The 27,843-nt window shown below is 49.4% G+C and overlaps 1 protein-coding gene across 6 annotated transcripts in view; it reads right to left on the minus strand.

Annotated features, from left to right (window-relative positions):
* gucy1b1 (guanylate cyclase 1 soluble subunit beta 1) overlaps nucleotides 1-27,843 on the minus strand; it is a 265,032-nt gene that overhangs the window by 42,743 nt on the left and 194,446 nt on the right. For all 6 annotated transcript variants that reach the window (XM_072584282.1, XM_072584283.1, XM_072584284.1 and 3 more), the window contains one exon: nucleotides 7,731-7,928. In XM_072584282.1, coding sequence (XP_072440383.1) covers nucleotides 7,731-7,928 — 198 coding nt within the window. The remainder of the gene's footprint in view (nucleotides 1-7,730; nucleotides 7,929-27,843) is intronic.

Raw genomic sequence — 27,843 nt, forward strand, 5'->3', positions numbered from 1 at the left:
TTTCATCTGCTGACTCTCTACAAGAAGTAAGTTTACAAGTTGCACCCGTCTTGTTTCTGCAGCTCTGCAAATTCTCTTATGAAAGCCACAATTGTATTTGCTTTCATGACAGGATTACGCTTCCAATCCTAACTGTTCAAAAGATTCTTCAGTTTGCTGTTGCTGTTTTTGTCAACCACCTTAAATCTGTGCCGTCAGGTTATTGTACCTCCACCAATGCGAGCTGTTCCTCATCCGCTATGTCCAAACTCTCATGACTATGACTATTATCTCTTCAATCATCAGCCCCTACAGGAGTCACCTAAGGTAGACAGCAGTACCTGTTGGAGTGAGAAACTGAGAAGGACCTCAACATGGGTAGTCAACAGTACCTAGAGGAACTGCTAAAAGAAGGATCCTGAGACTAGCAGTCAGCTGCACCTAGAGAAGCAGATGAGAAGAAAATCCTGCTTTCTGTTTTATTATGTCCAGTTTGAAGTAAATAGTCTGGAATTTGGTTTAAGACATGGCTGAGAGGTATGCCCATCCTATGCCAGGTCAGAGGTCGTGGGCACATCATCTTGTTATGGAGCAGATCAAACCCCTCAAAATATATTAAGAGGATAGCCTGACCCCAACGTTTTTTTCTTATTTTAGAAGGCAAGTGTAAGGCGTTGTGTCTTGGATCTAATTTGATTGGTCAAACTAGCAGGCTTCAAACAAAACACACCTTTTTGTTTCAAGATAGCAACATTCCAAAAACATACCCGTGGCAGAGGCCAATTCAGAAAAACACATTGTCTTAAATTCAACATTTCTCTCATCCTGGGGGAAAGAACATCAAGAGAAAACTCAGACGCAGAGCACGAGCAACAGCAAGAGCGCAAGCAGGAGAGAACGCAAGTGCTTTGTTGTAGCAGAGAGTGCTTTGCTGTATGGCATCTTCCAAACTCCTAGGAGAAAGTGAGGACTGCAGATGCTGGCGATCAGAGCTGAAAAATGTGTTGTTGGAAAAGCGCAGCAGGTCAGGCAGCATCCAAGGAGCAGGAGAATCGACGTTTCAGGCATAAGCCCTTCTTCAGGCCTGAAACGTCGATTCTCCTGCTCCTTGGATGCTACCTGACCTGCTGTGCTTTTCCAGCAATACATTTTTCAGCACCTTCCAAACTCCTACAGCTACTGGAAGTTAAACTGAAATCCTGGTTTTGGGTGACCTGCTTCTATTGTTCCAACCCTTTTGAGAAAAGACAAAGCTAGCTAGACTCAGAACAGACAGCTCATCTCCAACTTTACAACACCTACTTTCAAAAGAAACATGACAGTATAAATCCTTCTTAAAGGCCCCCATCTCATAAAACCTCACCCTTTAAAGAAAAATAAACTGTTGATATACAAAGATGCCTTCATTTTCAAAATCTCTAATCTCAAGTTATTAGGATGCACATTAAATTGACTCTAAGCATGCAACCATTTGATACTACAGTCTAATTCACTTCATTTCTTCCACCACCGAACACCTCTGACTTCCTTCATCACAGTCATGACAACATATTGCCAATTACATTTGCTCACCCTGCCAAGTATATAGTATTAAGATTGACTGACTGCCATATAGTCTGGATTATTTATCCAACTGTCTCAGACACAACATCAACTCAAGGTCGCTTTCTCAAATGTGGAATACTACTGTTGATGAAAAATACCCAAAAGGTCTTTCTGTCTTCTCGTTGTCATCTTGCAACAGTAGAGAACCAACACCTTTGTCACTTACACTGATAACCACTTTGAATGGCTTTGCATAATTAGGTGTGGCTAACACAGGGGTAGTTGTTAACACAGCTTTCAGGTGTCAAATGTCTTCTGACACTCTTCCAAAACATGGTCCAAATGTTCCTTCCATGTGTGACCAAAAACCACCAGATCGTCTATGGACGCCACACAATTTGATTAGCCCGAAATGACCTTTTTGGTCAGTCTTTGAAATGGGGCTGGCGTATTCTTCATATCAAATAGCACAACTTTAAATTAGTACAGTTCATTCGGTGTCACGAAAGCCAACATTTCCTTCACCTTCAGATAAAAGTACCTGCCAGTATCGTCTGTGTAAATCCAATTTGTAATTACAAATGGCTTGTCCCACATTCTCAGCACATATTCCAAACATGGAATGGGTTACAAATCAGATGTTGTAATTGCATTGACATTGCAATCGTCCAATCATAGTTGGGTGGTACCATCTGCTTTTGACACCATTACAACTCCTTTCATTGCAACTCACTTCTATTATATTGTCTTTGAGCATACGTTCAGGCCATTCTCAAGTGTGCACTGCCAAAATACCACCAACATGTCTCTTAGACAAGAATGCCCCAGCTGTCACACATTTCATTAGCATGTCAGCCTTCCGTTTCTTCCTTTCCTGCCAATGTAACCAGTACCCTTCCAACAACACACTCATTCAATTGGCTGAACTGGTTCAATCCTCCCACTTCCTTCAAACTAAAGAGGTAGCCATGGGATATGCCTGCCTCTTTGACGGGTATATGGAACCATCCATCTTCCGCAGCTACACTGGCACCATTTCCCACCTCTTTCTCCACTACATCGATGGCTGTATCAGCGCCACCTCATGCTCCCATGAGGAGATTGAACAATTCATCACCTTCATGAATACCTTCTACCCTGACCTCACATTCACCTCACCCATCTCGGACATGTCCCTCCCCTTCCTGGACAGCTCCTTCTCTGGCAAACGACTCAACAAACCCAACAACTCCTACAGCTCCTGGGGTACACCTCCTCCCAACCCCTCTCCTTTAAAAACACCATCCCTTCCTCCTAATTCCTTTGCCTCCATCATAACTGCTCCCAGGAAGAGCAATTCCACTCCAGAACAACCTCCTACTTCAAGGACGACTTCCCTTCCCACGCAGTCAACGATGCCCTCCACAGCATCTCCTCCACTTCCAGCTCCTCTGCCTTTGAACCCCACCCCTCTAATCGCAACAAGGACAGAACTGCCCAGTCCCCACCTTCCACCACCACCCTCTGGATACAATGCATCATCTTTCACCATTTCTGCCACCTACAATCAGACCCCGCCACTGGAGATATATTTCCCTCCCCAACCCTTTCAGTATCCTGCAAAGACCATTCCCTCCGCAAATCCCTCATTAGGTCCATGCCCCTCCACCAGCCCACGCTCTGCTCACAGCACTTTCCCTTGCTACCGCAAGGGATGTAAAACCTGCACCCACACAACCCCCTCACATCCATCCAAGGTCCCAAAGGATCCTTCCACAGAGAGCAGAGGTTTTCTTGCACATCCAAATGCCTCATCTACTATATCTGTTGCTCTCAATATGGTCTCCTCTACATTGGGGAGACAAGACACCAAATTGAAGAACATTTCAGAGGACTTCCAGGTCACATGGGCCAATCAAGCCTAGCATCCTGTGGCTGAACACTTTAATTCCCCCTCTCACACCAACAACATGCAAGTCTTGGGCCTCCTCCACCGCCAAATCCTAACCACCCAGCACCTGGAGGAAGAATGCATCATCTTCCACCTTAGAATGGATCCAACCAAATGGGATGTGAATTTCACCAGTTTCCTCATTCCCCCTCCTCCCACCTTATCCCAGATCCAACCCACCAACTTGGCACCACCCTCTTAAACCGTCGTATCTGTCCATCTTCCTTCCCATCTATCCACTCTATCCTCCATTCTGACCTATCACTTTCTCTCCCCACCTTCATCTACCTATCACATTCCCAGCTACCTCCCGCAGCTAAGCCCTGTCCCATTTATCTGTCAGCCCCTTCGACACCCCCTCATTCCTAATGAAGAGCTTATGCTAGAAACATCGACTCTCCTGCTCTTCGGATGCTGCCTGACCTGCTTTGATTTTCCAGTGTCACACTTTTTGACTCTGGATATCAAACAATGATGAGTCAGAATATAGAAAAGAGATAGAGGGCTTGGTAACATGGTGCAATGATAACAACCTCTCTCTCAATGTCAGCAAAACTACAAAATAGATAATTAACTTCAGAAAGAATGGAGGAGAGCACGCTCCCATCTACATCAACGGCCCTGAGGTGGGGAGGATCAAGAGCATCAAGTTCATAGGAGTGACAAAAACCGACAACCTGCCCTAGACCTCTCGTATAGAGCTAACAGTCAAGCAAGCACAGCAACACCTCAGCTTCCACAGATGGATTCAGAAATTTGGAATATCCAGAAGGACACTCAACAACTTTGAGAGATACGTCATAGAAAGCATACTATCCTGGTGCACAATGGTCTTGTACAGCAGCTACTCTGGCCAGGACCATTATAAACTACAGAAGATTGTGTGTACAGCCCAGACCATCACAGAAGCCAACCTCCCATCCATTTACAATTGTTGTTGCCACAGAAAGTATTCCGACATCATCAAAGACTTCTCCCACCCCAGTAAAAGTGTCCTCCAATCACTCCCATCAGGCAGAAGATACAGAAGCTTGAAAACACACACACACACACACACACACACACAAACACACACACGTTCATTATTAGGTTGATGACTCTCTTAAATTCAAATAATGCTGATCTTGCTAATGTTGATCTTGCTTTGCACAGCTCCTGTCCAGTGTAATTTGAATGCCTCTCTCTAAGTGTCCTTTGATCTTTATGTCCTTGCTTGCTATGATCTGGCTGTATTGCTTGCAAAACTGAGCTTTTCACTGTACTTACGTACATGTGACTGCAGTAGAAAAATAGAAAATAGGTGCAGGAGTAGGCCGTTCGGCCCACTGAGCCTGCACCACTATTCAAATGATCATGACTGATCACACAAATTCAGTATCCCATTCCCGTTTTCTCTCCATACCCCTGATCCCTTTAGCCGCTAGGGCCACATCCAGCTGCCTCTTGAACATATCAAGTGAGCTGGTACCAAAAGAGAGACATACAGCATGGAAACAGGCCCATTGCCCAAACTGGTCCATGCTGATTAAAATGTCTATCCATGCTAACCCCATTTCTCTGCACTTGACCTATATCCTTTTAAACCTTTCCTGTCCAACTATATGTACAAATGCCTTTTAAATCTTGTCCATGTAACTGCCTCCACCACTTCCACAGCTCATTCCACATGTGTACCAAAAAAAGTTGCCCTTCAGTTTCCCTTTTATTCTTTTCTCTCTTATCTTAAACTAATGCCCTCTAGTCCTCGATTCCCCACCCTCTCCATGCCTCTCATGGTCTTATACACTTCGATAAGATCCCACTTTCAATCTCCTATGCTTTAAAGAGAAAAGTCCGAGCTGGTCTAACCTCTCCCTATGACTCATTCCCTTGACTCCTGGCAACATCCTTGTAAATTTCTTCTGCCATCTTTTGAATAACATTCCTCGTATAAAAAGGTGATTAAAACTCAACACAATACTCCAAGTGGGGTCTCACTAACGTCTGAGACAACTGCAACATAACTTCCAACGACTAGACTCAGTGCTCTGATTGCTAAAGGCCGTTGTGCCAAAAGCCTTTTTCCCTGTCCTGTGGGAGAGAATTCTACAGGTTCAGAACTCTGTCGACAAATCTTTCATCTCAGTCCTAAATGGCTTGCCCTTTATTCTTAGACTGTGACCCCTACTTCTGGACTTCCCTAACACAGAGAACATTCTTCCCACATCTCGCTTGTCCAGTCCCATCAGGATTGTATATGTTCCTCTGAGATTCCCGTTATTTTTCTAAATTTTAGTGAGTACAAGCCAGTATTTCTTCATATGTCAGCCCTGCTGTCCTGGGAATCAGTCTGGTGAACGTTTGTTGGACCAAAACTGCACACATTACTCAAGGTGTGGCCTCACCCATAAGGCCCGTATAACTGCAGCAAGACATCCCTACTCCTATACTCAAATCCTCTCGCTATGAAGGCCAACATAGCTTCCTCACTGCCTGCTGCACTTGCATTATAACCTTCAGTAACTATTCTACCATGATACCAGGTCGCACTGGACTTCACCTTTTTCCTAACTACCACCATTCAGATAATAATCTGCCTTCCTGCTTTTGTCACCAAAGTGGATAACCGCACATTTATCAATATTATTTTGCACTTATCAAGTATTTTTCCACTCTGTCAGCCTGACCAAGTCACCCTGCAGCCTCTTAGTATCCTCCTCAGAGCACACACTGCCATCCAGCTTAGTGTCATCTGTAAATTTGGAGATGTGGCATTCAATTCCTTTGTACAAATTACTAATGTATATGGTGAACAGCTAGATTCCCAGCACTGAACTCTGTGGTACACTTGTCATGGCCTGGCACTCTAAAAAGCATCAGTTTATTCCAATTCTTAGCTTCCTCTCTGCTGACCATTTCTCTATCCCTGTCAATATATCACCTCTGATATCATCAGCTTTCATTTTCTTTCCTAATCTCTTGCATGCAACTGTGGCAGAAGTCTTTTGAAAGTTAAGATACACAACGTGAACTGATCCTTTCTTGTCCACTCATTTAGTCACATCCACAAAATACACCAGAATGTCAAGCATGATTTCTCTTTCATGAATCCATGCTGACTAGGACCAATTCTCATTCCTCGCCAAATGTTCAGTTATAATAATTGACTCCCACAACCAATAGCAGGTGAACATAATTGTCAATTTTCTCTCTCCTTCCTTTTATAAACAGTGGAATAGTCCAGTGGAACTCTTCCAGAGTCTACAGAATGCTGGAAAATGACCACCAATGCCTTCACTATTTCTAAGGCCATTTCCTTATGTACCAGGCCCTGAAGACTTATCAGGTATTAATCCCATCAATTTCTCTAATACTATTTCCTGACTAGTAAGGATTTCCTTCAGTTACTCTTCTGTGCTTGACATTCTGACCCCGAGCATTTCCTGAAGATTTTTTGTGAAGACACATCCAAAGTATTTGATCAGCTGGGTCTGCCATCTCTGTTGTCCATTACAAATTCACCTGATTTTAACTTCAAGGGATCTACATTTGTCTTCACCAATCTTTTTTTGCAGTCAGTTTTTCTCTTTCGAATTAAACCTGTTGTTCTCCTCTGCTGAATTTTAAATTGCTCCCAATCCTCAGGTCTGCTACTTTTTCTGGCTAATTTCTACATCTCCTCTTTGGGTTTCACTTGTTAGCCAAGGTTGAGCCACCTTTGCTGTTTTACATCAAATAGGAATGGAAATCAAATCAAACTCAGGAATAACTCATACAATGAGTTATGGCATTCAGTGGGAAAGGACTTTTTAATCTATCATGACTGTAGCAGCTCAGTGCATGAGTTACCAATTAGTCCCGGTCATCTACTCTTGGCCCTAAAAATTTTCTTCATCAAATGTATATCAAATGCCCTTTTGAAGGTTACCATTGAATTTGCTTCCACCTCACCTTTAGATTATGCATTCCAAATAGCTTGCTGAATCAAACATTTCTCAAGTTCATGTTGGCTTTTTTGAAAATTATTCTAAATCTAAGAGCTCTTGCTCGTGGAAAAAAAAATTCTTTCTCCTTGCTATAATCAAAATCCCTCAATTTTTAGCATCTCTATTAAATCAAATCTCAACATTCTCCCAGGATATGATCTGCTAAAGAGAAAAGTCTGAGTCTCTCTCAGCTGTCCAGATAACACAGTTCCCTTATTCAATGTACTCTCAGCTGTTAGCTTGAAAAGTTGTGAAATTAATGACAAGATGTGACAAGACGCATACGAACTCTCTTCCTGATGGTAGCTTACCTGTCTGTCTTTTTCTTTTCATCTTCTAATTCTCGAAGTGTATGTTGTAGCCGATCAGTCAAAATTTCTAGTTCCTGTGTGAGTTTGTACTCTTCTCTGAATTGCTCACCGAGCAAAACAAGATCTCGTGTTGCATCATGTAGTGGGATGTCACTGAGATAAAGGCCTCTCCTGGTTAGATCATCCAGGTTCATCACACTGAATTGAATTTGAGATGATGTTTTAATTATTGAAGAATTTGGTAAAGTGAAAAATGTCACTCGTACTGAAATTTCCAAACCAGTACTACAATACTTTGGAAAGGCAATGCAAAATATTTAGAAGTTCACTTTCTGCCAACATTTTATCACAGTACATTAGCCATCTCAAAGCAGTTAACACTGTTGGAACAGATTATCTATTGCTGTGTACTCAGCAAAGAGAGCAAGGAATACAACTCAAAATTTGTCCTTTGCATAATGCCTCTGTATCGCAGGATTCAGGTTTGTGTGACTGGATTGATTATTGATTTAAGAACAGAAAACACAGTAGCAATAAACTTCAATAAGGAGTGCAACTATAAGACCATAACAGATAGGAGCAGAGGGAGGCCAATCAGCCCATCGGATTTGTTCCACCATTCAATGAAAACATGGCTGATGTGATAATCCTGAACTCTGCGTTCCTGCCTTACCCCCAGAAACCAAGATTCCTTTAATGATTAGAAATATGTCAATCATTGGATAGGGATGAAGTTAACAGGAACTGATGAGAGGTTTAATGATGGGCTGTTATGTGAGTAGAATTACGCTGACTCACTCAGGTTTGCTAAGAGGTAAAGTTGCAGGAATTTACTAACGGCTGACTCTTCCCAATTAAGGCATGCATTTGGACAAAACATCCAGGATCAGTAACCTGCACGGATAATTACAAAATACACTTGGCACTGAGACCTGTGTATTAAGATCCCGAGAATGTGTTTTTTAGCAGAACCTTGAAGACTAACACTGCAGGAAACATAGTGAAGTGGGTCGAAAAGAGTTTCAGTGTAGCCAGCTGCCAACTTCCCCGAGCCATAACATTTGGAGTTAATGACAGAAAACACAGTTGAAAAAGAAAGTGATTGAGATATCTCGAGCAGTTGAAAACTGCGAATTATTCGACATCTTCCAAGGTAGCAGCAGTAGACTGGACAGCGTACAGGCTTCTGTGCCTGGGCTTGTCAGACTCATTTGCAACTTTTTTCTTCCTCTTACCTTCTCAACCTTATCTTTTCGCTCAAACTTACCTGATAAAGACAATAAGGCAGGAGCCAACTTTGAGAGATTTCGCAAAGGTGGCAGAACTTTCAGAGGTAGCATGGCTACAGAAAGGGTTGGTGAGCTTGGAAAGCCTTGAGCAGAACGCTCTATGCAGTAAGGAATAGATGGGAAAGCTGGGAGTGGGACACTGACAGCAGCGTGGTGTGGGCCGAGTGAGGGCCAGTGACTGCAGCATGGTGTGGATAACTGACAGCAGCATGGAGTGGGCTGGGAGAGGGACGCATACAAAAGCATGGTGTGGCCCGGCAAGCTGGGTATGGGAAACTGACAGCAGCATGGTGTGGGACGGGAGAGGGCCACTGACAGCAGCATGGCGTGGGACGGGAGAGGGCCACTGACAGCAGCATGGCGTGGGACGGGAGAGGGCCACTGACAGCAGCATGGCGTGGGACGGGAGAGGGCCACTGACAGCAACATGGCGTGGGACGGGAGAGGGCCACTGACAGCAGCATGGCGTGGGACGGGAGAGGGCCACTGACAGCAACATGGCGTGGGACGGGAGAGGGCCACTGACAGCAGCATGGTGTGGGCCTGGAAGCTGGGAGTGGGACACTGACAGCAGCACGGTGTGGGCCGGGAGTGGGATACTGACAGCAGCATAGGGTGGGCCTGGAAGCTGAGAGTGGAACATTGACAGCAGCATGGTGTGGGCCTGGAGTGGGACACTGACTGCAGCATGGTGTGGGCCGGGAATGTGACATTGACAGTAGTATTGTGTGGGCCAGGAGAGGGACACTGACAGCAGCATGGTGTGGGCCGGGAGTGTGATACTGACAGCAGCATGGTGTGGGCCAGGAGAGGGACACTGACAGCAGCATGGTGTGGGCCGGGAGTGTGATACTGACAGCAGCATGGTGTGGGCTGGGAGAGGGACACTGACAGCAGCATGGTGTGGGCCGGGAGTGTGATACTGACAGCAGCATGGTGTGGGCCGGGAGAGGGACACTGACAGCAGCATGGATGGGCCGGGAGTGTGATACTGACAGCAGCACGGTGTGGGCCGGGAGAGGGACACAGACAGCAGCATGGTGTGGGCCGGGAGTGTGATACTGACAGCAGCATGGTGTGGGCTGGGAGAGGGACACTGACAGTAGCATGGTGTGGGCCAGGCGTGTGATACTGACAGCAGCATGGTGTGGGCCAGGCATGGGACACTGACAGCAGCATGGTGTGGGTCGGGAGTGGGATACTGACAGCAGCATGGAGTGGGCCGGGAGTGGGACACTGACAGTAGCATGGTGTGGGCCAGGCATGGGACACTGACAGCAGCATGGTGTGGGTCGGGAGTGGGATACTGACAGCAGCATGGAGTGGGCCGGGAGTGGGACACTGACAGCAGCATGGAGTGGGCCGGGAGTGGGACACTGACAGCAGTGTGGTGTGGGCCGGGAGTGTGATACTGACAGCAGCACGGTGTGGGCCGGGAGAGGGACACAGACAGCAGCATGGTGTGGGCCGGGAGTGTGATACTGACAGCAGCATGGTGTGGGCTGGGAGAGGGACACTGACAGCAGCACGGTGTGGGCCAGGCGTGGGACACTGACAGCAGCATGGTGTGGGTCGGGAGTGTGATACTGACAGTAGCATGGAGTGGGCCGGGAGTGGGATACTGACAGCAGCATGGAGTGGGCCGGGAGTGGGACACTGACAGCAGCATGGAGTGGGCCGGGAGTGGGACACTGACAGCAGCGTGGTGTGGGCCGGGAGTGTGATACTGACAGTAGCATGGTGTGGGCTGGGAGAGGGACACTGACAGCAGCGTGGTGTGGGCCGGGAGTGTGATACTGACAGCAGCACGGTGTGGGCTGGGAGAGGGACACTGACAGCAGCATGGTGTGGGCCGGGAGTGTGATACTGACAGCAGCATGGTGTGGGCTGGGAGAGGGACACTGACAGCAGCATGGTGTGGGCCAGGCGTGGGACACTGACAGCAGCGTGGTGTGGGTCGGGAGTGTGATACTGACAGCAGCATGGTGTGGGCTGGGAGAGGGACACTGACAGTAGCATGGTGTGGGCCAGGCGTGGGACACTGACAGCAGCATGGTGTGGGCCAGGCGTGGGACACTGACAGCAGAATGGTGTGGGCCGCTAGAGGGACACTGACAGCAGCGTGGTGTGGGCCAGGAGAGGGGCACTGACAGCAGCATGGTGTGGGCCGGGAGTGGGACATTGGCAGCAGCATGGAGTGGGCCGGGAGTGGGACACTGACAGCAGCATAGTGTGGGCCGCTAGAGGGACACTGACAGCAGAATGGTGTGGGCCGCTAGAGGGACACTGACAGCAGCGTGGCGTAGGCCGTGAGAGGGACACTGACAGCAGAATGGTGTGGGCCAGGAAGCTGGGAGTGGGACACTGACAGCAGCATGGTGTGGGGCGTGAAGCTGGAAGTGGGACACTGACAACAGCATGGTGTGGGCCGGGAGTGGGACACTGACAGCAGCATGGTGTGGGGCGTGAAGCTGGAAGTGGGACACTGACAACAGCATGGTGTGGGCTGGGAGTGGGACACTGACAACAGCATGGTGTGGGCCGGGAGTGGGACACTGACAGCAGCATGGTGTGGGCCGGGAAGCTGGGAGAGGGACACTGACAGCAGCGTGGTGAGGGCCGGGAGAGGGACACTGACAGCAGATGGTGTGGGCCGGAAGAGGGACACTGACAGCAGATGGTGTGGGCCGGAAGAGGGACACTGACAGCAGATGGTGTGGGCCGGAAGAGGGACACTGACAGCAGATGGTGTGAGCCACGGAAGCTGGGAATAGGACACTGACAGCAGCATGGTGTGGGGCGGGAAACTGGGAGTGGGACACTGACAACAGCATGGTTTGGGCCGGGAAGCTGGGAGAGGGACACTGACAGCAGCATGGTATGGGCCGGGAGTGGGATACTGACAGTAGCATGGTGTGGGCTGGCAAGCTGGGAGTGGGACACTGACAGCAGCATGATGTGGGCTGGGAAGCTAGGAATAGGACACTGACAGCAGCACGGTGTGGGCCGGGCGAGGGACACTGACAGCAGCATGGTGTGGGCCTGGAAGCTGGGAGTGGGACACTGACAGCAGCATGATGTGGGCTGGGAAGCTAGGAATAGGACACTGACAGCAGCATGGTGTTGGCCGGGAGAGGGACACTGACAGCAGCACGGTGTGGGCCGGGCGAGGGACACTGACAGCAGCACGGTGTGGGCCGGGAGAGGGACACTGACAGCAGCACGGTGTGGGCCGGGAGAGGGACACTGGCAGCAGCACGGTGTGGGCCGGGAGAGGGACACTGGCAGCAGCATGGCGTGGGACGGGAGAGGGCCACTGACAGCAGCATGGCGTGGGACGGGAGAGGGCCACTGACAGCAGCATGGTGTGGGCCGGGAGAGGGCCACTGACAGCAGCATGGTGTGGGCCGGGAGAGGGCCACTGACAGCAGCATGGTGTGGGCCTGGAAGCTGGGAATGGGACACTGACAGCAGCACGGTGTGGGCCAGGAGAGGGCCACAGACAGCAGCATAGGGTGGGCCTGGAAGCTGGGAGTGGAACATTGACAGCAGCATGGTGTGGGCCTGGAGTGGGACTCTGACAGCAGCATGGTGTGGGGTGGGGGAGGGACACTGACAGCAGCATGGTGTGGGCCATGAGAGGGACACTGACAGCAGCATGGAGTGGGCCGGGAGTGGGACACTGACAGTAGCATAGTGTGGACCGGGAAGCTGGGAATGGGACACTGAGAGCAGCATAGTGTGGGCCGGGAAGCTGGGAGTGGGACATCGACAGCAGTATGGTGTGGACCGGGAGTGGGATACTGACTGCAGCATGGCTTGGGCTGGGAGTGGACACTGACAGCAGCATGGTGTGGGCCGGGAGTGGGACACTGACTGCAGCATGGTGTGGGCCGGGAATGTGACATTGACAGTAGTATTGTGTGGGCCGGGAGAGGGACACTGACAGCACCATGGTGTGGGCCGGGAGTGTGATACTGACAGCAGCATGGTGTGGGCCGGGAGAGGGACACTGACAGCTGCATGGTGTGGGCCGGGAGTGTGATACTGACAGCAGCATGGTGTGGGCCGGGAGAGGGACACTGACACCAGCATGGTGTGGGCCAGGAGTGTGATACTGACAGCAGCATGGTGTGGGCCGGGAGAGGGACACTGACACCAGCATGGTGTGGGCCAGGAGTGTGATACTGACAGCAGCATGGTGTGGGCTGGGCGAGGGACACTGACAGCAGCATGGTGTGGGCCAGGCGTGGGACACTGACAGCAGCGTGGTGTGGGTCGGGAGTGGGATACTGACAGCAGCATGGAGTGGGCCGGGAGTGGGACACTGACAGCAGCGTGGTGTGGGCCGGGAGTGTGATACTGACAGCAACACGGTGTGGGCTGGGAGAGGGACACTGACAGCAGCATGGTGTGGGCCGGGAGTGTGATACTGACAGTAGCATGGTGTGGGCCAGGTGTGGGACACTGACAGCAGCGTGGTGTGGGTCGGGAGTGGGACACTGACAGCAGCATGGTGTGGGTTGGGAGTGTGATACTGACAGCAGCATGGTGTGGGCTGGGAGAGGGACACTGACAGTAGCATGGTGTGGGCCAGGCGTGGGACACTGACAGCAGCATGGTGTGGGTCGGGAGTGTGATACTGACAGCAGCATGGTGTGGGCTGGGAGAGGGACACTGACAGTAGCATGGTGTGGGCCGGAAGAGGGACACTGACAGCAGATGGTGTGAGCCACGGAAGCTGGGAATAGGACACTGACAGCAGCATGGTGTGGGGCGGGAAACTGGGAGTGGGACACTGACAACAGCATGGTTTGGGCCGGGAAGCTGGGAGAGGGACACTGACAGCAGCATGGTATGGGCCGGGAGTGGGATACTGACAGTAGCATGGTGTGGGCTGGCAAGCTGGGAGTGGGACACTGACAGCAGCATGATGTGGGCTGGGAAGCTAGGAATAGGACACTGACAGCAGCACGGTGTGGGCCGGGCGAGGGACACTGACAGCAGCATGGTGTGGGCCTGGAAGCTGGGAGTGGGACACTGACAGCAGCATGATGTGGGCTGGGAAGCTAGGAATAGGACACTGACAGCAGCATGGTGTTGGCCGGGAGAGGGACACTGACAGCAGCACGGTGTGGGCCGGGCGAGGGACACTGACAGCAGCACGGTGTGGGCCGGGAGAGGGACACTGACAGCAGCACGGTGTGGGCCGGGAGAGGGACACTGGCAGCAGCACGGTGTGGGCCGGGAGAGGGACACTGGCAGCAGCATGGCGTGGGACGGGAGAGGGCCACTGACAGCAGCATGGCGTGGGACGGGAGAGGGCCACTGACAGCAGCATGGTGTGGGCCGGGAGAGGGCCACTGACAGCAGCATGGTGTGGGCCGGGAGAGGGCCACTGACAGCAGCATGGTGTGGGCCTGGAAGCTGGGAATGGGACACTGACAGCAGCACGGTGTGGGCCAGGAGAGGGCCACAGACAGCAGCATAGGGTGGGCCTGGAAGCTGGGAGTGGAACATTGACAGCAGCATGGTGTGGGCCTGGAGTGGGACTCTGACAGCAGCATGGTGTGGGGTGGGGGAGGGACACTGACAGCAGCATGGTGTGGGCCATGAGAGGGACACTGACAGCAGCATGGAGTGGGCCGGGAGTGGGACACTGACAGTAGCATAGTGTGGACCGGGAAGCTGGGAATGGGACACTGAGAGCAGCATAGTGTGGGCCGGGAAGCTGGGAGTGGGACATCGACAGCAGTATGGTGTGGACCGGGAGTGGGATACTGACTGCAGCATGGCTTGGGCTGGGAGTGGACACTGACAGCAGCATGGTGTGGGCCGGGAGTGGGACACTGACTGCAGCATGGTGTGGGCCGGGAATGTGACATTGACAGTAGTATTGTGTGGGCCGGGAGAGGGACACTGACAGCACCATGGTGTGGGCCGGGAGTGTGATACTGACAGCAGCATGGTGTGGGCCGGGAGAGGGACACTGACAGCTGCATGGTGTGGGCCGGGAGTGTGATACTGACAGCAGCATGGTGTGGGCCGGGAGAGGGACACTGACACCAGCATGGTGTGGGCCAGGAGTGTGATACTGACAGCAGCATGGTGTGGGCCGGGAGAGGGACACTGACACCAGCATGGTGTGGGCCAGGAGTGTGATACTGACAGCAGCATGGTGTGGGCTGGGCGAGGGACACTGACAGCAGCATGGTGTGGGCCAGGCGTGGGACACTGACAGCAGCGTGGTGTGGGTCGGGAGTGGGATACTGACAGCAGCATGGAGTGGGCCGGGAGTGGGACACTGACAGCAGCGTGGTGTGGGCCGGGAGTGTGATACTGACAGCAACACGGTGTGGGCTGGGAGAGGGACACTGACAGCAGCATGGTGTGGGCCGGGAGTGTGATACTGACAGTAGCATGGTGTGGGCCAGGTGTGGGACACTGACAGCAGCGTGGTGTGGGTCGGGAGTGGGACACTGACAGCAGCATGGTGTGGGTTGGGAGTGTGATACTGACAGCAGCATGGTGTGGGCTGGGAGAGGGACACTGACAGTAGCATGGTGTGGGCCAGGCGTGGGACACTGACAGCAGCATGGTGTGGGTCGGGAGTGTGATACTGACAGCAGCATGGTGTGGGCTGGGAGAGGGACACTGACAGTAGCATGGTGTGGGCCGGGAGAGGGGCACTGACAGCAGCATGGTGTGGGCCAGGAGTGGGACATTGGCAGCAGCATGGAGTGGGCCGGGAGTGGGACACTGACAGCAGCATAGTGTGGGCCGCTAGAGGGACACTGACAGCAGCGTGGCGTAGGCCGTGAGAGGGACACTGACAGCAGAATGGTGTGGGCCGGGAAGCTGGGAGTGGGACACTGACAGCAGCATGGTGTGGGGCGTGAAGCTGGAAGTGGGACACTGACAACAGCATGGTGTGGGCCGGGAGTGGGACACTGACAGCAGCATGGTGTGGGGCGTGAAGCTGGAAGTGGGACACTGACAACAGCATGGTGTGGGCTGGGAGTGGGACACTGACAACAGCATGGTGTGGGCCGGGAGTGGGACACTGACAGCAGCATGGTGTGGGCCGGGAAGCTGGGAGAGGGACACTGACAGCAGCGTGGTGAGGGCCGGGAGAGGGACACTGACAGCAGATGGTGTGGGCCGGAAGAGGGACACTGACAGCAGATGGTGTGGGCCGGAAGAGAGACACTGACAGCAGATGGTGTGGGCCGGAAGAGGGACACTGACAGCAGATGGTGTGAGCCACGGAAGCTGGGAATAGGACACTGACAGCAGCATGGTGTGGGGCGGGAAACTGGGAGTGGGACACTGACAACAGCATGGTTTGGGCCGGGAAGCTGGGAGAGGGACACTGACAGCAGCATGGTATGGGCCGGGAGTGGGATACTGACAGCAGCATGGTGTGGGCCGGCAAGCTGGGAGTGGGGCCTGACAGCAGCATGGTGTGGGCCAGGAAGCTGGGAGTGGGACACTGACAGCAGCGTGGTGAGGGCCGGGAGAGGGACACTGACAGCAGATGGTGTGGGCCGGAAGAGGGACACTGACAGCAGCATGGTGTTGGCCGGGAGAGGGACACTGACAGCAGCATGGTGTTGGCCGGGAGAGGGACACTGACAGCAGCATGATGTGGGCTGGGAAGCTAGGAATAGGACACTGACAGCAGCATGGTGTTGGCCGGGAGAGGGACACTGACAGCAGCATGGTGTTGGCCGGGAGAGGGACACTGACAGCAGCACGGTGTGGGCCGGGAGAAGGACACTGACAGCAGCACGGTGTGGGCCGGGAGAAGGACACTGACAGCAGCACGGTGTGGGCCGGGAGAAGGACACTGACAGCAGCACGGTGTGGGCCGGGAGAAGGACACTGACAGCAGCACGGTGTGGGCCGGGAGAGGGACACTGACAGCAGCACGGTGTGGGCCGGGAGAAGGACACTGACAGCAGCACGGTGTGGGCCAGGCGTGGGACACTGACAGCAGCATGGTGTGGGTCGGGAGTGGGATACTGACAGTAGCATAATGTGGGCTGGGGGAGGGACACTGACAGCAGCATGGTGTGGGCCAGGAGGGGGGCACTGACAGCAGCATGGTGTGGGCCGGGAGTGGGACACTGGCAGCAGCATGGAGTGGGCCGGGAGTGGGACACTGGCAGCAGCATGGAGTGGGCCGCTAGAGGGACACTGACAGCAGAATGGTGTGGGCCGCTAGAGGGACACTGACAGCAGCGTGGCGTAGGCTGTGAGAGGGACACTGACAGCAGAATGGTGTGGGCCGGGAAGCTGGGAGTGGGACACTGACAGCAGCATGGTGTGGGGCGTGAAGCTGGAAGTGGGACACTGACAACAGCATGGTGTGGGCCGGGAGTGGGACACTGACAGCAGCATGGTGTGGGCCGGGAGTGGGACACTGACAGCAGCATGGTGTGGGCCGGGAAGCTGGGAGAGGGACACTGACAGCAGCGTGGTGAGGGCCGGGAGAGGGACACTGACAGCAGTTGGTGTGGGCCGGAAGAGGGACACTGACAGCAGATGGTGTGGGCCGGAAGAGGGACACTGACAGCAGATGGTGTGGGCCGGAAGAGAGACACTGACAGCAGATGGTGTGGGCCGGAAGAGGGACACTGACAGCAGATGGTGTGAGCCGCGGAAGCTGGGAATAGGATACTGACAGCAGCATGGTGTGGGGCGGGAAGCTGGGAGTGGGACACTGACAACAGCATGGTTTGGGCCGGGAAGCTGGGAGAGGGACACTGACAGCAGTATGGTATGGGCCGGGAGTGGGATACTGACAGTAGCATGGTGTGGGCTGGCAGTGGGACACTGACAGCAGCATGGTGTGGGCCAGGAGAAGGACACTGACAGCAGCACGGTGTGGGCCGGGAGAGGGACACTGGCAGCAGCACGGTGTGGGCCGGGAGAGGGACACTGGCAACAGCACGGTGTGGGCCGGGAGAGGGACACTGACAGCAGCACGGTGTGGGCCGGGAGAGGGACACTGGCAGCAGCATGGTGTGGGCCGGGAAGCTGGGAGTGGGACACTCTGATGTATGCTCTAGCAGCAGAGAAGGAAAAATTGAACTTTAACGTTTAAAAAAAGTTTATTCTTTGAATGGCACTTATGCACGAGTGACAGTACACACCTTCCACTTCTTTTATATTGAATGCATGTGGCAATAAAGGGTATTCATTCATTTTTCAATGAATCAATTATTAATCAAGTTTTATAGCTCTCCAAGAGTTTTCACTCTATCTTTGTCTATGTATATTCTGTTGTCTTTCAGAGACAGGCAACCAAATTTTGCATACCTGGCATATCATTAGTAAGAAGTAGTGTTAAGTTACTCCAACAGTGGAGTGAGTAATGTTTGATTGCTGGAGTAAATGAGGAGGGGGACCTTTGGTAGTGAGAAAGACACACAACATAACAGCAGACACGTGAAACAAGGTAACACCAAGAAGACACTGGGTCCAGGGGCCTCTGGCTCCAGAGGGTTTCTCCAAATGAGTTTTGAGAAGATTTGTAGCACACATTGAGGTTTTGGATGTAGGTTTGCTCGCTGAGCTGCAAGGTTCATTTCCAGACGTTTTGTTACCTTACTAGGTAACATGTTCAGTGGGCCCATGCGAAGCAATACTGAAAATTCCTGCTTTCTATTTATAAATTTAAGAGTCAGGAGTCAGAGAAGGAGGGAGCAAGGACAAAAGCAAAAGGTAGAAAAGGGAATCAAAAATGTGATAGGCAGAGAAACCAAGGACATAACTGAAACAGGTCTATTGAGAAAAACACTGGGAAGGAGACTAACAGTGTTGAAAAGACATGCTTACAGGCTTTTGTGGTATAATGCACATAGTATTTGCAATAAAGTGGGTGAACTAATCGCGTAGATAGATGTAAACAAGCTCGATATAACTGGAATTACGGAGACATGGCTATAAGGTGACCAGGGCCGGGAACTGCATGTCCCAGGGTATTCAGTATTTAGGAAGAACAGGCAAAAAGGAAAAAGGTGGTCGAGTATCATTGCTGGTTAAAGAGGAAGTTATCACAATAGTGAGAAAGGATATTCACTCTGACAATGTAAAGTCTCTATGAATAGATTTGAGAATTATCAAGAGGCAAAAACCATTACTGGGTGTCAGAGGCAGAGACCCAAATTGCAGTGGTGATGTTGGGAATGGCATTGAACAGGAAATGAGAGATGCATGTGATGAGGGAATATCGGTGATCATGGGTGATTTTAATCTGTACATAGATTGGGCAAATCAAATTAGCCACAATGCTGTAGAAGATCCTGGAGTGTATACAGGATGGTTTTCTTGACCACTATGTGGAGGAACCAACCAGAGAGCAAGTTATCTTAGACTGGGTAATTTGTAATAAGAAGGCAATCATTGCCAATCTAGCTTTGCGAGACCCCTTAGGGTTGAGTGACCATAACATAATAGAATGCTTTTTATCAAGACGGAGATAATTGTTGATTCAGAGACTAGGGTTCTGAATCTTAATCAAGGAAACTATAAAGATATGAGGCGCGAATTGGCCTTGAAAGATCGGCGAGAGTTACTTAAGGGGATGACAGTGGATAGGCAATGTCAAACATTCAGGGAAGGCGTGGGGAACTGCAACAACTATTTTTTTCCTGTCTGGCACAAAAGCAAAATGAGTAAGAGAGCCACTCCATGGCTCACAAAGAAAACTCAAGATAGTATCCAATCTAAGGAAGCTGTATACATTGGTCAAGAAAAATAATAAGTCTGGGGAGTTATTTAGGAGCAGTTTAGAATTCAGCAAAGACCGACCGAGGGATTGATTAATAGGGAAAAATCCTATATGAAAATAAACTTGCACAGAGCATTTCTATAGGTATGTGAAGAGAAGGAGATTGGTGAAAACAAATGTAGGTCCCCTACAGACAGGAACGGGGCAAACATATATTAGAAGACAAAGAAATAGTTGAGCAGCTGATTACATATTTTGCTTGTTATGGACTGGACCAGACCCTCTCAAGAAAGGAGCCCGGACCCTAACTTTGCTCGTTGTTTTAAGCAGGCGTAAGTGAATATTCCACGAGGGTTGCAGCTGGCCAAACCACTTAGTTGTTTTAAACAAAACAGAATTTATTTACAAGATTACTGAATGAAACACAAACTGAAGAGAATAGAATATAGAATAACTTAACCTATCTGAAAACCCAATTTAATGATGCTGTTCCAAATACTTACAACAATCTTCATAAACACCCCTTGACACAAAAGGTAAAATCAAACACAGGGTCTTACAGGAGAGATGTCAGAGAGAGGGGGATCAACATGGAGCTGCTTCTTTGGATCCAGCAGCTTCACAACTGACTACCTGCTTTCAGTGAACAGCCAGACTGCTAGATTAAAGAGCATGGATTGGGGGAAGTCCATTGAGATGGATAGAAAGCTGATTGGCAGGGAGGAAACAATGAGTTGAAATTAATGGGTCCTTTTCCAATTGGCAGGCAGTAACTAGCGGGATGCCACAGGGATTGGTTCTGGGACCCCAGTTATTCATTATATATATACTATATAAATGATTTGGATGAGGGGATAAAAAATATATCTCAAAGTTTCCTGTTAGGAAAGATTTTTATCACTGGGGTTTACCAAGGAGTATTGAATCAGCTCAAGGATGCATTTTACAGCCTAAAAGATGCAGAATGTCATGACATTGCTAGGGATAAAATACAGGTTTCATATATCCTATACACTCCAATCCAGTGAGAAGTTGAAAGGACGAATTAAACTTTGAAAATAAGCTGGCCAAAATGGTGCAGCAGCACCAGACCGCTTGACTGACGATGCTTCCTTATTGTTGTTGATGATAAGCAGCCTCCACAGGATTTACCCATTACAGGTTGACAACAGGTCAAGAGATGCATGGTCTGAAGCCACTGCTAGAATTAGACCTATCTGAGCCAGAAGTAATGAAAGGTAAGCGGATACAACAGCTGACTGAGAGTGTAAAATAAGCAAATTATATGGCTGTAAATAATACGGGAAGGAAAAAACAGTGGAGCAAGACCCACTTTGACTCCAAGACAAAGCCAATGGAGCTACAGGTGGGACAACAACTAATGATGCTGTATATCAAACAATATCCTTCCTGGGCCCTAGATTTGCAGAACCATGAGGAGACAAACAAAAAGCAAGTCCATCAGTCTGCAAGGTAATAACAGCCCCCAACAAGAGTGGGTGGTATCATGTTAACCAGTGAAAACAATGTGGAGGGGGGCAAGGACACAGGATAATTATCACCACTCACACATAATGTTTGAAGAATGCCATGTCCCAGAGTTAAGAAACTTAGGGAAGAACTGGTTTTGGAATCAGACCAGGGAATCATGGGACCAGAGCAACCTGACGAAAATGCAAATCAGACCAGTGCACCATTATCTCCTGACCCCTCCGGCTCACCAATGGAAATAAAAGCAAAGGAAAAAGAAATAAGGGGAACATAATTAATGAAATCTCCACCCTCCAACCAAAATGAATGAAAGACTGGGACCACACCTTGATGTACATGAATTAGATGAGGTAAGGAGATTAGCACTGTAAATACAATAAAAGATATAGAAGTAGCTGTAAATAAGAGCAGGAACTATGGTTGACAATGTGATAAGAAAAGCAACAAATATGGGACAATTGACGGTCATTGTCATCGTCCTTGGGATTGCAATTAGTGAAACTGGGTAGGGACGGTGGCGATCGACTACAAATGTAAGACTTTAAATATTTGAATAAATGTCACAGTAACAATCACGTGCTGGAATGAGACGTGGGTTTATCAGGTTTTGGGACCCATCATTTCCTCCAGATAACAGCCTTGCCAGGGGAAAAGGCAGTGATAACTTTTACATAGTCTGAGAAAAGTGTAAGCATGAAGGATTAGAAACCTGTGGGATTTGACAGCTCATTCGAGTGGATTAGGGTGTAAGCCCAAACATACCACAAAGTCAAATGTATCTGAGAAGGATGGGAATAATTTGGACAGGTACTGTGGGCTGGGACCTTTTTTACTGTATAGATAGGCCATCCAATTACCACCATCACAACCCCTGGAAATACCTCAGAGCCAAAGTGTAGCAAATCTTAGAGAAACAGAGGGAGTGGGGATATTTCTAGAAGAAACAGAAGAGATAGTTACTCTAATACCAAGATATAGACACACACAGGTAGTTTTTAACCTGATGGGTATGCAGGTGCCATCCTGGTGCTATAGAAGAACCCAGCAGCTCTTTGACCACCTATTGCAGAAACAACTCAGTTGTAGTGAATTTACATTAGAAAGAAAAAGGAGAAAGGATTGAGACCTAGCAGGAGCAGCCTATGCGTCAGGGTGGCATTAAGACCCTCGACACAGCAGAATTAGAGGCTCAATTAAGTTTCCTCAGGAAACGAGGAGGATAATAGGAGGTCAGGAATACCTGGATCAAGAAGAGACAAGTAGGATAGGACGGCAAGCAACACAGGTAACCCTAAGCACCATCAAAATGTTGAGACTCCTTCAGGTGTTATTAACAAGATTATAGACAGTATGGCTCATGAGGCAATCCATAGTAATAAAGCAACATTTTGTTCAATGCCTACTAGCTGGCTTCTGTCAATGGTTAGCCCAAATATGTTGCAAGTAAATACTCTGAGTACCGGACTGGGTGATGGATGAGCAATTGAGGACATGGGTGAGGGAGAAGATGCCCCAATGTCACCTCAGAAGCCCCACTCTCACCAACCAGGTCTTGAGCACTTGATGATACTAGAGGCCAGCTTTACACTGATGCAGTGTTTCACAAACATGGGGACAATCTGACACACCTCATATTGCAAGTTCATAATGTGGGGGAATACAATAAGGAACTTGGATACGATAGTATCCCACCAACCCATGCCAAAGTTCTAGAGGAGTCCAAAAAGAGGGGATGGATTTGTCCCAATGACATCAAGGAATAAACCACTGGGCATATGCAGAAGAAATGATCAAAGTAACTTAGGGGTAACTCAGCGTGGATTTGCCTCTTCCTAGAACGGCTCATTGTCTATCCTGCCAGGGAAAAACCAAACTCTTCCCGAGTATGCCTTAGGAGGAAACACCAATGATGTCGCCACGGCAGCCTCAGGATACCAAAAGGGAAGGGTATGGTGCACCTCAGATGGACAGAACACGAATATCAGCAAAATCTCTTCTGACTTAACCATTAGTCACCAAATTTGGTCTAAGCCAGAACCTGACGAGAAAGTGCACATAACTCTATCCTTCCACCCAAAATGATACAAAGATTTACAGCAGTTCAGAGGCTAAAGAACTTCCACCAATTCCACATACTTCTCTGCAGGCTGGGAGAAGATCTTTTTCAAGGCAAAGAAAATGGGCTATACATGAGAAGGAGATTAATACTCATACAGAAGAGGCAAATAAGGACTTGCAGGTTCCAAGTTTTTGCAGTAAAACTTGGAACTGCGGACAGAACACTCAGTTCCATTTGTGTCTCACATGATTTTTGTGATATTTGTACTGCAATTTGTTCAACTTATTTGTATTTGCCTTACTTTGTTTGCTGAATTTGCAAGTTAAGAAATTAAGGGACTGACAACAAAGTTTAGAACATAGAAGAGTACAGCACAGCCCTTCAGCCCACGATGCTATGCCGACCATTTATTTGAATCTAAGATCATCCAAACCTACACACCCCTCAATTTACTGCCATCCACATGCTTGTCCAGCAGTCGCTTAAATGTCCTAATATCTCTGACTCTACTACCACCGCCGCCAATGCATTACACACACCCACCACTCTCTGCATAAAGTACATACCCCTGACAGCTCTCCCACACGCTCTTTCTATCACCACAAAATTATGACCCCTCACAACAACCATTTCTACCCTGGGGAAAAGTCTCTGGCTATTTACTCTATCTTTGCCTCTTATTACTGTGTACAACTCTATCAAGTCACCTCTTGTCCTTCTTCACTCCAGTGTAAAAAGCCCTAGCTCACTCAACCTCTTTTCGTAAGGCAAGCACTCTAATCCAGGCAGCACCCTGGTAAATCTCCTCTGCATCCTCTCTAAAGCATCTACATTCTTCCTATAATGAGGTGACTAGAACTGGACACAATATTCCAAGTGTGGTCTAACCACAGTTTTATAGAGCTGCAGAATGAAAGTGTGGTGTTGGAAAAACACAGCAGGTCAGGCAGCAACAGGGGAGCAGGAAAATCAACATTTCGGGCATAAACCCTTCAATCGAATTCCTAATGAAGGGCTTATGCCCAAGACGTCATTTCTCCTGCTCCTTGGATGCTGACTGACCTGCTGTGTTTTTCCAACACCACACTCTCAACTCTGATCTGCAGCACCTACAGTCCTCACTTTCTCCTTTTATAGAGCTGCAGCAAAACCTCATGGCTCTTAAACTCAATCCCCTTGTTAATGAAAGCCAAAATATCATACGTCTTCTTAACAACTCTATCAACTTGGGAGGCAACTTTGAGGGATCTATGTACTATCTTGCTCTTCCGCTACAGTACCTAGAATCCTGTCTTTAAGCCTGCATCTAAGCATTCAAATTTGACCTTCCAAAATGAATCACTTCGCATTTATGCAGATTGAACTCCATCTATCACTTCTCAGCTCAGCTCTGCATCCTGTCAATGTCTTGTTGTAGCCTGCAACAGCCCTCCACACTATCTACTACACCGCTGATCATTATGTCATTGGCAATCTTACTAACCCACCCTTTCACTTCTTCATCTAAGTCATTTATAAAAACTACAAAGAGACAAAGCCCAAGAACAGATCCCTGTGGGACACCACTGGTCACTGACTCCAAGCAGAATACTTTCCATCCACTACCTCTGGCTATCTTCTTTCGGCCAGCCAATTCTATATTCAGACAGCCAGATTTCCCTGTATCCCATACCTCCTCACTTTCTGAATGAGCCTACCATGGGGAACCTTATCAAATGCTTTACTGAAATCCATATTCACCACATCCACTGCTTGACCTTTGTTATCTTTGAGGATGTGACGAGACAAGAACTCTGTAAGAATTGTGAGGCATGATCTGCCCCTCACAAAGACATGCTGACTATCAAACTATGTTTTTCCAAATAGTCATAAATCTTATCTCTCAGAATCCTTTCCAGTACCTTGCTTACCATACATGTAGAACTGACTGATCTGTAATTCCCAAGGATTTCCCTTTCTTGAACAACATTCGCCTCCCTCCAAACATCCGGTACTATTCCCGTGGAGAGTAAGGATGCAAAGATCATCGCCAGAGGTGCAGCAATCTCATTCCTTGCTTCCTCTGGTAACCTTGGATGTGTCTGGTCTATCCCTGGGGACTTAATCTATCTTGATGCTTTCCAGAGTTTCCAGCACATCCACTTTCTTAATATCAATCTGTTCAAGCCTATAAGCCTGGTCCATGGTGTTCTCACTGTCAACAAGGTCCCTCTCTCTAGTGAATACTAACGCAAGGCATTTTTATGCTCCCTCCTAGCTCTCCTCAGTCCATTTCCTGGCTACCCTGTAATCCTCTAAAGCTGTGCCAGATCCTTGCCTCCTCAACCTTAAATAAACTTCCTTCTTTCTCTTGATAAGAAGCTCCTCCTCTCCTGTCTTACAAAGCTCCTTCACCTAACCATTCCTTGCCTGCCTCAGTTCAACAAAGCTATCCAACACTCGCAACAAGAGCTCCTTAAACAGCCTCCACATTTCTACTGCATGTTTCCCTTAGAAAAATTGTTCCCAATTTAAACTCCATAGCTCCTATCCCATAGCAATATACTATCCCCTTCTTCAATTCCTTTGCAATCTGTTCCGATCACTCTTCATGGCTATGGTAAAGGCAAGGCAGTTATAGTCAATGTCACCAAAATGCCCTCCCACCGAGAAATCTGAACCTGGCCTGGCTCGTTGCCTAGCACCAAATCCAATATGGCCTCCTCCTTGTCAGCCTATTGACATATTGAGTCAGGACGCCTTCCTGGATACAGCTGACAAAAACGGCTCCATTCAGACCATCTGCACTAATATTGGGGAAGTTGAAGTCACCCATAACAACAACTCTCCTACATGTCCACCTTTCCAAGATCTGCGATCCAATCTGATCTTCCAAGCTAGAGGCCTAACAGGGAAGGCAGATGAACTCAGGGCATGGTGAGGAACATGGGACTGGGATATGATAGCAATTACAGAAATATGGCTCAGGATGGACAGGACTGGCAGCTTAATATTCCGGGATATAAATGTTATAGGAGGAATGGAAAGGGAGATAAGAAATGAGGGGGAGTGGTGGTTTTGATAAGGGATAGCATTACAGCTGCAACTAGAGAGGATATTCCTGGGAATACATCCAGGGAAGTTATTTGGGTGGAACTGAGAAATAGGGAAGGGATAATCATCTGACTTGGATGGTATTGTAGACCCCCTAGTAGTCATTGGAAAATTGAGAAGAGTGAGAGCGAGCAAGCACACACGTGCGAGATAGGGGTGCGAATGCATGCGGTGGGGGGGGAGGGGAGCATGTGTGAGAGAGGGAGGGGTAGGAGCGAGCATGAGAGAGAGAGAGTGTGGGAAAGCAGGTGAGAGTGCGACAGAGAGTGGGAGAGTGGGAGGGTGTGACAGAGAGGGAGCACATGACAGAGAGGGAGCGCGTTACAGAGGGAGCTCACGAGAGAGAGGGGGGAGAACGGGAGATCGCGAGAGAGGGAGACCGCGAAGGTCAGCGAGGGTGAGGGACAGCAAGGGCGAGGAACAGCAAGGAAGAGGGACAGCGTGACAGAGAGGGAGAGCACATCCGAGAGGGAGAGCGCGAGAGAGAGTTAGAGAGTGAGAGAGGGGAGTACGAGAGAGCGGGAGAGTGGGACAGCGCAACAGCGAGGGAGAGCACAGGGGAGGGAGAGGACGAGGGAGGGAAAACGTAAGGGAGGGAGAGCATGAGGGAGGGAGAGCACGAGAAAAGGGAGCGGGAGGGCGAGAGAGCCAGAGTGAGTGCAAGAGAGAGGGCGTGTGTGTCAGAGAGGGAGAAGCACAACAGAGAGGGAGAGCGAGAGAGAGGGTGCAAGCGAGAGCGGGGAAAGAGCACAAGAGCGAGTGCGAGGATGAGACGCAGAGTGCAAGGTGCAGACCACGAGTGAATGTGAGCATGTGAGAGAGAGGGAAAGAAATAGGATAATCACTCATTGGATTCACAACATATTTTTCTGGGAAAGTTTTGGAAATAAACTCCATGAATTCTTCTCATCTCTCTCACTGACAATTTGGTTTTCTTGGCTTACAAGGAGATTAGTGACCATAAATTACATACTTTTTTTTTGGAAACTTGACCCACTATGACTTATTCTCTGTCCTGCAGAGAGTCTACAAGGGCCCACAGGCTACTCCCATAAATTGTCTTCTTTCCCTTTTTGTTTCTTACACTGACCAACATGGATTCTACACCAGCCAATCCAAGGTCATTTCCTGCCAGGTTTGGGTGGGATCAAACTGTTTACAAGAAAAGAGCTGCTTCCCTATCAGATAACAATCTTGAGGTGTAAAATGTGGTGTAAAATGTCTGAAGCTGCAAAAGCATTGTGAATAACTTGTTAATACTGATGTAAATGTAAAGACGTAATAGTCCAGTAGGATGCACATGTATACACATTCTATCTGATCCTAATAAAGTCACCCTCCCAACCTTGTCATCAAGTCAGTCACACAGCACAGAAACAAACCCTTCACTCCAACCAGTTCATGCCAAATATAATCTCAAACTAAACTAGGCCCACTTGCCTG

The sequence above is a fragment of the Chiloscyllium punctatum genome, chromosome 14 (assembly GCF_047496795.1).
Source record: "Chiloscyllium punctatum isolate Juve2018m chromosome 14, sChiPun1.3, whole genome shotgun sequence".
NCBI lineage: Eukaryota > Metazoa > Chordata > Chondrichthyes > Orectolobiformes > Hemiscylliidae > Chiloscyllium > Chiloscyllium punctatum.